The sequence below is a fragment of the Pterocles gutturalis genome, unplaced genomic scaffold, assembly GCF_000699245.1.
Source record: "Pterocles gutturalis isolate BGI_N339 unplaced genomic scaffold, ASM69924v1 scaffold50632, whole genome shotgun sequence".
Lineage (NCBI taxonomy): Eukaryota > Metazoa > Chordata > Aves > Pterocliformes > Pteroclidae > Pterocles > Pterocles gutturalis.
The window spans coordinates 28,682-43,062 of NW_010114706.1; the positions used below are offsets into that span (position 1 = coordinate 28,682).

The 14,381-nt window shown below is 36.5% G+C and overlaps 1 protein-coding gene across 1 annotated transcript in view; it reads right to left on the reverse strand.

The window, feature by feature from the left end:
• LOC104462795 (putative methyltransferase-like protein 15P1) overlaps positions 1-13,467 on the reverse strand; it is a gene marked incomplete at its 5' end in the record, with an annotated part of 32,921 nt that extends 19,454 nt beyond the window's left edge. The window contains one exon of the mRNA XM_010074898.1: positions 13,188-13,467. Within this exon, the coding sequence (XP_010073200.1) occupies positions 13,188-13,467 (280 nt within the window). The remainder of the gene's footprint in view (positions 1-13,187) is intronic.
• Positions 13,468-14,381: the final 914 nt, after the last annotated feature.

Consider the following 14,381-nt stretch of genomic DNA (forward strand, 5'->3'; position numbering starts at 1 on the left):
TGCCTCCTCAAGCTGCATCATGGAACGAAACACACAGAAAGGAACTGAAGAACAGGAGAGAGAAAGGCTCCAGTGATACTGGAAACCACTGCCATCATCTGGGGATGATGGGAGGCACTGGGACAAAGAAAAGCCATTTATTCAAGATGAACATTAAAAATGAAAATTAGCAAAACTGAAAATGTAATCTGCAAGTCAAGAGAAAAAATATTTTAAGTTTCCATTTTTAAGAAAATAATTGCTTACAAAAGTTTAGTAAAACTGAAAAATATTCATCAGTGCTAATAGGACAGTTCTTAATGAAGAAAACTTTACAAAAATCCTCAAAGGACTCTAAACATCTGTAAATCCACAGGCATGGTAAAGAGCATAATTACTGAATATGTAACCTAACAAGGGGAAAAAATATCAAAGTGAATACTATAAAAATCATAAAAAGGGTAGTAAAAGATAACGGCAATGGCAAGGCTATTCAACAGAAACATGATCTTAAAACACAAAAATTTTAACAGCAAAGAACAATTAATATAAGTTGCTAAAAACAAAATACTTCAGTGGGATGTCAATCAGTAACACAGAGCTGACAACTGTGCTTTAATTAAATTTGAGACTGTTACCAATTAGTTAGTCTAGAGCACTACGGGCTTCATGCTGCCTATGACTCAGTGCACTGACTCATCCAGTAAAACTTTTCTTACAGAAGAACTATCCAGGCACCCACAAGGATGCAAGATTAAAAGGAAAGTAGTTTCATTGACCTTCTTAGCAAAAGTCTTGTTTTAAATTTAGATGACCAAAAGTATATACTGACAGAACCTCTCAAATAGGTTTATGAAGGAGAGAATTGCAGGAGCAGTTTGAACTCCACTTCAGATAAACATCTCAAAAAAAAATCAAAATACAAGTAATACTTTGTACAGTTTGAAGCTGAAGCAGCGGATTTTAAATGTTTTTTTATAAGCTGTTCAAGTAGCATTATTTATTATTAACAAAATATCTAGCATTTTTCATTGAAAGATCCCATTTTCTGCTGCTTAGAGTCCTGACTGATTTTAACAATTGGAGGCCGAAGTTGTTTGGTGTCAGAATTAAGGTCTTCAGCTGACGGGGATGGTGGAAAAGAGTGAGAAGCCTTCAGCCATTTCCCTGTTCCAGAAAAGAACGTTTGATTAGATTTTAAAATTACAACAACTCTACCATCACATTAAGCAGTAACTGCATTTTCAAGTTCTGAAATAAAGTAACAGGAAGATAATCCTGGGTGAAAGACTCTTCTATTGATATTCTCGTGGACCTCCAAAACCATGTTAGATCTAAAAGCAAGACTTCTCTCCCAGCTGTTCTTTGTGAATGCTCAGGTTATGATGTCCAAGCTGCCAAGCACATGATCTCAGAAAAGGAAAGCTGGCTCTCTTGCTCTCTCAGATTCTGCTCTGATAGTGCCAATAGATGGAGCAACCAAAGAGAAGAGTGGATGAGAGGTGTCCAGGCCCAAGACAGGCCACCTGCTGAGGAGAAGCCCTGCAGTACATATGCACAGATGTAAACATCTCATTGTTTCTCAAAACAACTGGCTGGTCACCATCGTCTTCAGCTCTAGCTGCCTATTGGCGCTGTAGCCACAGGTTGGATCAAGTCCTTTATTCACCTGAAAACCAACTGCAAGTAAATGGACAGTTTCGGTGGGAGCTCACTCCATGGCTGTACAAAGCGGAGCAAGAGAGGAAGCACGAATGTATATCCATATGGCAGCACGTGCAGTGCAGCTGGAGCTCTGGTAAGCCACATGATAAGCAGAACCAAACTTGAAAAAAAAGTTATATTTTAGGCCTGGAGCAAAGGGTGGGCCAGGTAAGGCTCATGAGAGTTAAAATGAGCATGAATGTTGCAATTAAAGAGACAATCTTCAATCAAAGCATGTTTTCCCCAGAACCTACACTAGGATCTACAAACTTCAGTATTTAACATCAATTTTTACTAATTGACAAAGCTGTAACTTCACTGGGAACAACACTTCATCTCCTTGTCACAGCGAAGTTGGAGGATGACAACATACAGAAGATCAGTACTAAGGGTATCATTTCACAAGATCTTAAATATTGGGGGGGGAAAAAAAACCATGGAAAAAAAGGAGCAATTCTGCACTATTTTCTCATGTGCAAGTCTTCCTCCTAGTCCATTTCTCCCAGCACTGGTGCTTACTAGGCACTTCCATTAGCCAATTTAACTTTCCAGCATGGCATAGAATCATAGAATCACTAAGGTTGGAAAAGACCTCAAGGATCACCAAGTCCAACCCAACACCACCTAACTCACTAAACCATGTCCCTAAGCACCACATCTACACGTAGATAGCATAGAAAACTAATAGAGAAGAAAAAGCTGTACTGTGTTCTGCCATGCTAGCGTTTTTAACCGATTTGCAGAACCGTCAGGGAGGGACAGGAGCATACAGAGATGGAGATGTGTGAGGAGCAGGGCAGCTGGACCGGCCCCCTTCAGTGGCAGCGAGATATTTCACTGGCTTACCTGTTGAGCCTGGCCCTTCCAGCAAACCCTGCAGGAATGAATCAACCGCTTCAATTGGAGTTTTCTTTTTAAAAGTGAAGCAACATTGGAAATTGCAATGTCCAATAGAGTAATTAGGAAATGCACTCAGCTGACAGATGAACACTGGAACCACTGCCATGCAGCTCATGCGATTCTCAGAGGTCACTTCACCAAGCATGTAGGTGACACTATTGGTTCTCATTTTTCTGTCTACAAAACTCAGGAACTCTAGATCTGCTTCCCAGACATGCTGTGACCTCAACAACTGCAAGTGGATGCACTCCAACGTGTTTCAAAGCTCTAAACAAAATGTTTAACTCAAAACGTCAAACTCCTCAAAAAAGTGGGAAAAGGAGCATTTCTGATTGGGCATCCAAAGCATAATTTTGGTATTGATGCCTCCACGTTCTGCAAAGTAAAAGCAATATTACTGTGCTACCTTATAGGACAGCTGTAAAGATTAATCCTGAGTAATGAATTTGAATGAATTAATTTATCTATGAAGACAATTTGTGAAGAACTCAAATGTGACAATCAAACAATTCCGTTATTCTCTACTGCATTATTAAAACCCTAAAAGCTGGAAAACAGAGGACACAAATGATATCTGTCATGCCAGGATGTATTTTTAATATATTTAGCTTAGCCTTTTGTAGTACTTATATGATGCTCCAGTCAACTTCCCATCTCTTGGTAGAGTTAAGGTTGGATATAAAATACAGAGCACCATCTAATGCAATTTTTTAATGTCTGTACTGTACAAACAAACCTGTTCAACCAAAAACCAATGGTCAGACCCGTAGCTGTACAACTACGGTTTTGAGTTTAGAAGAAAAAAAGGAGTATTTTTTTACAATTTGTTGTAAAAAAGATCATCCTTATTCATGCTTCCAGTATACCAACTACAGAAAACAAAAAATACCACAGAAAGTCATCCTAAGTGTTACTTTCTATAGGCCAAGAAAGTTAAATATTTTTGCTATGGAAATCTAGTGTACTTAAGTGTTTCTTCATGTTTTCATTATACCAGCTCAAAACTGCCATGAAAAACCATTTAACCTATTCTAAGCCATGCTCAAAACACCTTAAAAAAAAAATCAACCAAATTATTTACAGAAGTTAAACTTCTGTAAACCTAATTACCTGACAGGATCTGCAAAATTCTTCAAAAAAGGAAATCAAATCAGATCATCTCACCACCATAAAATAAGCCAGATGAGTCTGAAAACATTTTATAACTCCTTAAAACACTACAATGAATCACATCTTGGACATTATCCCAAATGATCTATGCAATACAAAGGAATCCTATTAGTGTTATAAAATACGAGTATACTAGAAAGTTCTCTAAAGATTAAGGTACAATAATACTGAAGAAAAAGCCCCACATAAGTGCTAGTTGTGGCCAAGTAAGACTTTACTACTTCAGAAATAAATGGTTTACATTCTACTAAGAAGGTCTTTTCAATAGGATACCATTTCCCAAGGTCACTTTGTCGTTTTTATACCTTCCCTAGATAAGTTTGCTTATAAATTCACGGGCAACAAAGAAGCCTGCATTCGGTCCTAAATCCATCCATAGAATGCACCATTAAAAAAAGACAAACCCTTTCTACTCAAACAAAATATACACTGTACGCTCACTTCAAACTTTGCAACAGCAGTGTTGCTGGTTTTAGAGAATATCTGTCAAAACTTACAAAATGTTCAGTCAGATCATATTTCTAGAACTATTGGAAATCTAGAACAATTTATGCTAGACCAAAAATATCGAAAAAAAGATTTATCCATTTGAGGTCATTTTTTTCTCCATGATAGCATTTCAGTCACCAAATACTAGCACATAACACAATCATCCATAAGAAAACAAAGCTTCTATGAATCTTTCTCCTCTTCTGCTCTGTCAGGGGGTGCATTTATTGCTCTGCTAGAAGAAGTGACATCTGCTAAAAGAACATACCTCATGTAAGCTGAAAGATGTGAAGCTTCTCAAAGCTATTTAACAAGGACTTTAGACTAATCTTGAAAAGCAAAGTACAACTACCTACCCCTGGTTAATTCCAAAGTCATGATAATTAAAATTTATAAATATATTTCCCAGTTCTAAGTGCTGCTTCTTCAGTTGACTCAAGATGTGGCTTACAAGGGATAAGACTCCTCCATTGTACTAATTTATCCCAGATCTGTTTATTGCACTTATCACCACATCCCATCTAATGCATGCACAGATCAACCATGTAGATAAAGGATTTTCTTTGTATTTTTGCACTACTTAAGAATTTGCCTTTGATTCCCATTAAATATACAAAAATTAAAAAGGCATATTTGTTTTACATGCCTGCCAAAAGGCAAGGCTTTTAAAGTTATTTTAAATAAAACTGATTGTTAAAAAATGTTGACACAGTGAGACATGCTATAAAATTCTGCGATTGCAACAAAGATTTGTTAGAGAAATCTACTTTCAGAGAAATAGTGGAAGGGTTTTAATATTTCTCTAAATAAATCAAGAAACTATACACAGTCACAGCTAAAAAAAAAATATTAAAACATACACTTTGCTGTTATTCACCTGCAAGTAAACAAAATTATACTAGAACTAAGAAAATGAAAGGTCAAAGACAGTCCAAGATATTATTGCATCTTTATGAGGATATTTTTATACCATTGCAATTTAGTAAGATGCATTATTTAGTCTATAGCATACTAATAACATTTCTTCCCTCTTGTAAGAATTTAAAAGATTTTTGCAAAGATGTTCAGTTTCATAAGGTAAATCAAACATACTACTTTTAAACTAGAGAGTATCTATTTTGACTTTTATTGTTTTGAAACTATTGCCTCACAGAAAAGAAAACATTATTACAAGTCTAGAGAACCACATGCTGTACACAGACACCTAGATACTCTTAAATCCCTACCTCTTTATCTGAAAAAGTTGCAATGTGTATTTGTATTCTGTTACTTCTATAAGGAACTCCAAAAATTGAAGATGACTTACTATATGTTCTAATGCCATCCCAACTTCAATGAGTAACAAAATACTGCCATGCTACAATATAACATTATTTAACAATGAAAAAGGAATAAAAAATGAACTTCTGGAAAGCAAAAACATCTGTGGCAAAAAGTGGTCGAGGTTACCCTGCAAAGCAAAGTACTCATTCCAAGTTTCCCCACAGTGAACTTCCAAATGTTGAAAACACGTGAGTGTGGTGGGGTAACCTTGGCTGGATGCCAGGTGCCCACCAGGCCCCTCTATCACTCCCCCTTCAGCAAAATAAAGGGGAAGAATAAGATGAAAAACTCGTGGGTCAAGATAAAAACAGTTTAATTAAAGCAAAGGCCAAGACCATGCACAGAAACAAAAGGTAAACGTAGATAAACAAACTATTTCCCCTCCGTAAGTGATGTTTGGCCACTTCCCGGGAAAGCAGAGCTTCAGCATGTGTAGCGGCTGCTCCTGGAGACAAATATAGTAAGGAATGCCCCCCTCCTCCTCCTCCCTTCCCTTGGCTTTTATGGCTGAGCAGATGTCACATGGTACAGAACAGCTAATCAGGGTCAGCTGTCCCAGCTCCACTCCCTCCCAAACTGTGTTACAAACACCCTCTAGCTGCCAGTGTAACACTCAGCCAGACCCAATGCAGTGAGGTAAACAAGCTTTCCAAAACTCTGCACCTACCACCAAAAAGGTGATGTTGATGACACTGCTATGAAATATATGAGCAGCTACATTGTATAGATTGAGCCACAGATCTACAGAGGCACGATTCCCATCCAAACCTTGCTCAAGTACACAAAAGCTGAACTTGCCAGTGAAAATATTACAAAGGGATTGAAAGGTCTTATGCTTTATGACATCACTTGCCAGAAAATAAAGATGACAGGGGAAAAAAAAAATCTTACAGTTCTGTATTTTTGCTAATGGTAATATACAACACCATACAAACCATTTTTTCTGGTATCTACTGGAGAGAAAAGAAAGCAGCAAGTACATAGAGAAAAAAGAATTTTAGTTTCAAGCAAAAAATATCTCCTATCAGTTCTACACAGTACATGTCTTTCATCTATGTAAAAAGTTATCACATGTAATTTTGAAAAATAAGGACTGATAGGTGGAACATAACTGGACTGTAATTTTTTCCCAAAGCACCTTTGTGAGAATATGGAATGATAAAAAAGCTGTTTACACTCCGAGTCAAAAAACCTACATTACAAAAAGAAATCTAAATAAATAGTTAGCATTTTGTAGGAAAACAACCTTCTCACATTATGTATTAAGTACAATATAAAATGATTTTCCAGTACTGGTCTATTCAACAATTCAACCTAATGCAACCGTTATTACCTATTTTTCACATTCATTTAATCGGTACACTAAGAGGATGCTACTAAATTATACTAGTACACAGCTGAAATATTTGTAAGATCACTGACTAGGTCTACATATTCAAGCATTTCAGTAACTTGCATTCTCTATCAGCCATCTCTACATCATTCCACACAGAAGGGAAGATTGTTATGAATATAATATTTGAAGTACCCATCAGTCATAATCACTCAATAGCCTCAAAATTAATTCCAAATATACTTTCTTCACAAGGGTTCAATTTTCTGATTGCAGCTAAATATGAAACAGCAATTTTATAGGTAAGATACTCTCTTCTTTACTTATGAACATTTTTTGTATTAAAACATAAAAAAGGCATTTTATCTCTTCGTTATTGCTTTGCCTTCTTTGCTTATTTTCTAAAACGGCATACTTTAATATGTGATCTTGATTCCACAGAACATACTGGAATACTCCACCCATAAGCACCTACAATTTATCTTAAAATACATGACAGCTTTCTCAGTTATCAGTCCTTCATGGAAGCCTGGCACAAGTCCACTCACTGGTAAACCAATCTGATCCTCCTGCATCCAGAAGCAAAGCAAGCCACATCCCAGACCCTTGGCATACGCCAAGTGGCACTCCTTGCAGTGTGAAACCTACCAGCCAAACGCTGCATTTCATGGCACTGAAACATCCAGAAAGATGACTGGGAGTAAATTTTTTCAACACAACAAAACACAGATGAGCCCTTTCCCCCTTCCCTCTCAGAGGTAAGAGAAGCTAACAAAAAGCACCACCACCTGCCTTTGTCACCTGCTTTTCAATGACTCTGGCAGGCCCCACTTCAGTATGCATTATTTACTTTACTCATTTTCCTAAGAGTAATGTTGTCTGGAATTAGATTTAATGACATTATGACTCAAGCACACCATTAATACATTTCCATAGGAAATTAAAATTTCAATGTCTGAATGACTTCAGCTAATCACTAGACTTAGCAAGACAGAGCTGATTTCCTCAGCTACCTCAGAAGAAACTTTTCCTCAATCATAACTGAGGAGACATTTAAGATGCAATGAAATTTTTACAAAGGCTCAACTGAAAACCTAATCCGTTCTTTAATATTTATGGTTAGCCAACCCAAAAAAGTACACATTTTTTGTAAGCCTTGCCCTGCCAGGTGCCTACAGCAATTTGACATTAGATAACACAACTTTTTATGAAGAGAGAGCCTGAAACAATATTAGTTGTTTTCAGTGTTTAAAACAACATTATTAAAAAAGTATTTTCCCAAGCTGCTGAGCACCAATGAACACCACTGGAATTAAGATGATGTGCTCAGAAACTCTGAGAAGAAAATAAAATTTTAAAAATCAGACCATACATTTGGGTGACTTCAAATACCTGTTAATTTTAAACATCAGATTTGGGAGTTTAACCTTTTAATTCTCTCTTTATGCAGAACATGCCTGTGTTTTGCTACTGAAAACAAGATTACCTTAAACAGGAAGACAAGAAAGTAAGGAAAAAACCAGCAGATACTTCCTGTACTCAAAATGTGATCTTAAACCCTTCGTAATATTTTGTGTGGTAGAAAAAGTCTGTATTCCTGTTTGCAAACTCAAATTCAAATATTTAATAAGAAAGCTTAGCAAAAAGGCTGACTAAATAAGACACAGTACTAGATGAGAAGGAAATGAGTAGCTACATATATTAATTATCATGCTTTCTGGGATCACAGGCTCAGTCAAGTTAAAATTTAAAGGGCTTAGATTACTTTCTGGTGAATTTTATTAGTTTTCCCCAAGAGGTGCAAAGACTAATGCTGTCACAACAGAAGAGGAGAGCATATACAGCGTCATTACAAGCTGAGTCACCCGAAAGCACTGAAACTTCCTTTATTATAACACTGTCTTAAATAGCCTCCTGAAGCACTATCATTTGTTATGTGATAGAGTGATAACAGTAAGCTAACCCAGGATTACAACAAAATTAAATCTGGCACATCTGCAGAGCTGTTCTCAGTAGGCAGACCAAGTTCCCTTGCTGGTCTCTTTGGAGATAGCAGCTGCAGGCTTCCCTTCCTCTACTGCAGGAGAGAAAGACACAGAACAAAGTTGGTGAGAGCTGTCTTGTTGTTGATGACATTTAGATATGCCTGCTGAGAGCCATGCTGCAGGTGGGGAGAAGAGGTGGTCAGGAAGATGTCCAAGAACTACAACCAAAAGACTCTTCCCTGCGCAGCTGTAGCCATCAACTTATTCTTCCCCACCTTCCAAGTTTTTTAGTTAAAGAGCAAAATCTTGAAGAATAAAGTAAAATCTGAAGGGACTTCTTCACCATTCATTCACATCTTGCCATCATTCAGATCCAATACATGAATATTGTTCATTTCTTGGTACCACAGCCCAATAACACAGCAGTACCAGCTTCAAAACAGAGAACAGATGTTCAGCGCACTCAAATAAATCCTATGTGTTTTAATTCATCTGTCATTAGGGAATTTAAGATCCCTGTATTTTTTCGGGACCCACTACAGAAGACAGCAAAGCAAGAAAATTCAGATAAATAAAGAGCATGTCTGGACTTTCTCCACTCCCTCGATCAACAAGCTGTTCACGAACACCATCTCCTGTCTTGTTTTCTTCCCTGTCCCTTTCTTCCTCTTGGATGACATTTGCTGGCATCACTTTGCTAAATAATACTCCTACCTTGCTACTCTTTCATTTGGACTGCTTGTCAGAGCAGAGAGCAATTGCTCATAGGTTAAGGAACTTAAGCAAATGGGGCTGGTTTTCCAAATCTCCATGTAAACACTATCACCATAAAAAAATATATTGTTATTGAAAGTAATAAAGTATTTAGTGGACTATCTTGTGTATATCATAAGCAAAACTTTTTCAAAAATATTTTGAAAATGTTTCCCAATTTCATACACTACTTTCAAATGCCAAACAAAAAAATCCCCTTTAAAGTATTATTTTAGCCAAACACTTTTAAACAGTGCTCTCTATCTGATGAGATTCCACTTAACAAGTTTCCTATTACACACCACAGAAAATTAATACATTTTGCATGCATATGTACTCTACATCCGTTTTATTACACATCTCCTTACGCAGCTGTGATCTGAAACCTAGCTAGTAAATCCACAATATACACAACCAGGAAATCAGGCAAGACAAGAGTGACAGAAAGGGTACACAGGAACTGTGTGATCAGCTGAAATAACTCTTAATACCCGCAGTAACACTACAGTATCACAGAAAAAGTGTTCGGTAATTCCCAGAATACTTTGAGAATTTCTGTCTATTAATTTATTGCTTTTTGCAAGTTCCAATGTCTTTTTTTCCTTTTTTACAACAGCTTATCTTTACAATGTGCTGCTGCCATAGAAGACTTAACCATACAATTTGCATGTGGAAAGCTCTTTTCAGTATGCTTCCCATTAAAAACATAGTTGTTTCTACAATAAGAAACACTATATAAATCACTTTGTTACTGGATCTACTTTCAATTTACAAGTCCCATGGAAAATACGCTAAAATTATAAAAACAGTTACCATGTCCATGGAGTGTTGTGCTTTTCCAAAACAAGTATTTCAGCATTTATCTCATGACATAATTAATGTTCAGCGCCAAACTTGGTATTTTAGTTGCATCCTACAAAACACCTCATACAACTTGAGAGCTCACAATTAATTTTTCCACGACCCTTTTCAATTCCTGTTTATCTTGGACACCCTGCGGAAAACCTCAGTTTTGAGAGCCTTTAGTGTAAATGGGTTGTTCCAGTTATAAATTATTTTGCAGATGGCTTTGGAAGTACGATGGTAAGTACACTGGCCACCAGCACAGCCACGTAACTATTTATACACCATGATACTTGGAAACCCTTCTCACAAAACAGAAGTCCACTCTGCAGGGTGCTGTACAGAGAAAGGTTTTTTTTGTCCATAAGAGCTTACACTCAGCTTAAGGCAGAAAAAGAAAAGGAATACTGATACATGGACATGGCTATAAAGAAACTAAGACAACAGTTTCAGAACAATAGACTCTGCTTTTGCACACCAGCAGTCTACCTCAGCTTCCTCTGAGTATCATCTATTACTTGACTAACTAGCCCTGCAGAGTAGGAAGGAAATGACTATGCTCCAGATCAACAACATCCAAGAGTAGTAAGAGAACTTCAGGAGGTGAAAGGCTACTGTCTTCAAACCAATTGCAGAGCTCAAGCAGCACTCCAGTGACAAAAGACCAACGTTTGACTGTCAGCAATGTCTTATGATTCTTCTTTTTACTTTGGTAGGCCATTCATACTCTCTCAGCTGAAAAAGAATCATTTGACATTTGGATGCATGGAAATAGTAGCCATACTGAGAACAATGCAAGTGTTTATGAACTTCCTAGTCATGACTATAACCTTAAAAATGTAAATAGATACGAGAGTCCCAGTTCTATATCCCTGTTAACAGAAACTGTTCATTGGCCTCTGTTTAAAATTTCACTGATGCCTACTCTAGCCAAACTCAGCAGACACATTTCATCCTTTTGCACACTACTTATTTTCAAAACTTCAGACTTTAGAAAGTGCTGCTAATACATAATTTACTCTGTCTTTAAAAAAAAAAAGAAAAAACGGAAGTGGTGTTTCCATTCCCAGTTATGTTAAACAGGCTTCTGTCCAGCATAAATGCTTCTGTTCAAGGTAACACACTTGTGCTCTGTTATGTCTACCATTAGTGGCTCACCACTAGCTCAAGAATCCGCAAAACCATGTATACATAGACCTGAAAAAAAATCCCAATAATAAGCTATTTTACATTCATAAATTCTCAAAAAACCTTCAAGGACAACAGTAGTTACTCTCCACAGTTTATAACCAGGAACAGTTTATTTTGCAAGTTCTGTCATCAAGTAAGTTTTTTTTATATCAACAAACACAGTTTAACACACAGTCCCCCCATAAGCCTCTTCTTAGTTTATTTAAGTAAAAATTTAGACAACGGGAAAAATATTTTACATACAGTGCATATCTTCACTTAACGTATGAAAATTTTATCATAGTTCTGATGTGAATGAAATCTGAACTCTAAGTTTCTCATGTATTTCATTAGTTCAGATATCTTCAACAGCAGGACGCATGCAACAGCAACACATATGTTACAATAATTATGCTATTCAGATTCTCTCTGGTTTCCAAACACTTAAAATGATACATAAAAATAAGTTCTCACAAGGCAATGCAACAAGATTTGACCACAACTTTTTGATCCCTGAATCCATCTCAGACTTGCTACATCCTTTTGCCACTGTAGGATGATGCTGGTTTCGAGTAAAAATGAGCAAACATACACATAAACACACTTTGATGTTTCTACTTTATGTATAATTTCATTCTTTGTAGAAAAATTGCACACTGATAAGCCTAAATTAATAACACTCCCTGAAGCTAACACAAAAAGCACTAAATTCACAAAAGAAAGCAACTGAAATGTGAAAATAATTTAAGCATTTAAGTCGTACATGAAAACTTTCAACTTAGTATTTTTTTAAGATCCCTCAAGGGAAAACTATTTCATTGTATAACATTTTTGTAAAGGGAGTGTGTAACAGCATACCTACACCGCACACAACAGTACCATGTAGACAGATCTACATCGCAGTATAGAGAGACAAGAGCTAACCCAGATACTAAAAGGAATCTACTCACAGTACAGTAGCCAAATATGACTTTTAATACTTCCACGTTACTAATGCTAAACCACTTCTGGTACCATACACAGCCATTTTAACTACAGTGCCTCTACAGTGCACTGCATTAAGTGAAAATACAGTGCCTCAAAGCAGGTGAAACCATGGAAGTAATTATCTCAGAACAAGGTATAATAATTTTTAAAACCTCCATACTTACTACCTTTTATACAAAAGGAAGAGAGCTCTTCACAAGTTGATGATGTAACCATACACAAGGACTCCCTGTTACTATTAGTAATTAACACAACCCTAGAAATACACAAGAGCAATCCAGAAAGACAAGCCCAAAAGCAAGAGATTATTCAAATACTTACCACAGTTTTAACAAATACTGCTTATTTGCGGATTCAGGCATACAGAGTTTTATTATTTTGAATTCAAAACCTCAGTTTGAACTTCAAAACAATTAAGAAGCTTTAAAAGGTGCAACCAATTCTTGAAGAGCATCCCTTTATTCCTCTGAACAAAAGTTTTCACTACACTGTACCAATTTGTCTGCTTGACTGCTACTGAGTCACAAACATAAATTAATCATTTAACTTACCTGGCCTGGCTGGGGGGATAAACAATTAACAACCTCCTCCAGCATCACTGGTATGTGCAATCTTCCGAAATTATTGTTTTCTGTACTTTGAGGTAACTCGTCAGTTTCGTGTTTCTGGACAGCTTGTTCCTTCAACTCACAGTCAGAAAGTTTTTTTGCTGAAGAATGGATCCTTCTGGCCAAAGGAGGCACATTTATTGAATTCAGTTTTAAGTTGCGCAGAACCAAACATCTGTAAACTTGGCACAGACAATGAGATAGCATTTTGGAGTTGATCAACCTAGAAAAACAGTAGATGTCAGGAATTACTTTGAAACAAATATTTTAAATGGTAGGTTTGTTTAAAAGATAAAGTGGAAATGTATTACACAGCCCAAGATAGGTGATTATATAGATAAGTCATGTCAGCAAAAAGTGAGAATCTCTTAAGTTGTTTTCAGAATTTTCAAATTGTTCCCCTTTGTTTTGCCAAATACAGTAAGTCACTTGCTCTGAATAGTAGCACTCTGGTTGCCAAGTTTTCTGTATTTCTAGTTAAAACGGGAACAGAAAAATCAAATACTGTAACCATATTTAAAACAGTACTATAATTCAGTGTTACACATGTATTATATTAATAGTACATTACATACTAAATATATGGTTTTCATCACGTATTACATCTTGCAATACAAAATATTTTGAGCGCAGCCAGAGGCAAGAATTCTCCAGAGCATAACTAACTGAAACAATATTCTAAATCCTGGAAACATCAGAGCGGTTAGCTACATAGTTTCTCTTTTAACTACATGGAGAACTGATGACTTTTTTTTTTCCTCTGTCCAAAACACTCCAAAACCAAATCAGTAACCTACTAATATTAAAGGCTTCATAACTTAAGCAAATTTTTACCTTCCATAAAAAAAATTAATTGGAAACTTAACACAGGTGATCATGAGGGTTTATTTATAAGATATCAACATTCCTTTACAGAGCTGAGACCTTCTGTAATACTGTAATGCATAGTCTCTCCTGCCAGGAAGGAAACCATCCAAAAAAGTGCCATCCTACGTTCGTACCATTACTAGAGGGGCAATCTTATTTCAACAATCAGATTTCTATTACGTGACATGCTTGGATTTACCTAGCCAGAGGCTTCACGCGTTTCATCTGCATAGGTACAAGGATGCTGAGTCATCACCTCTGGAAAGTTAC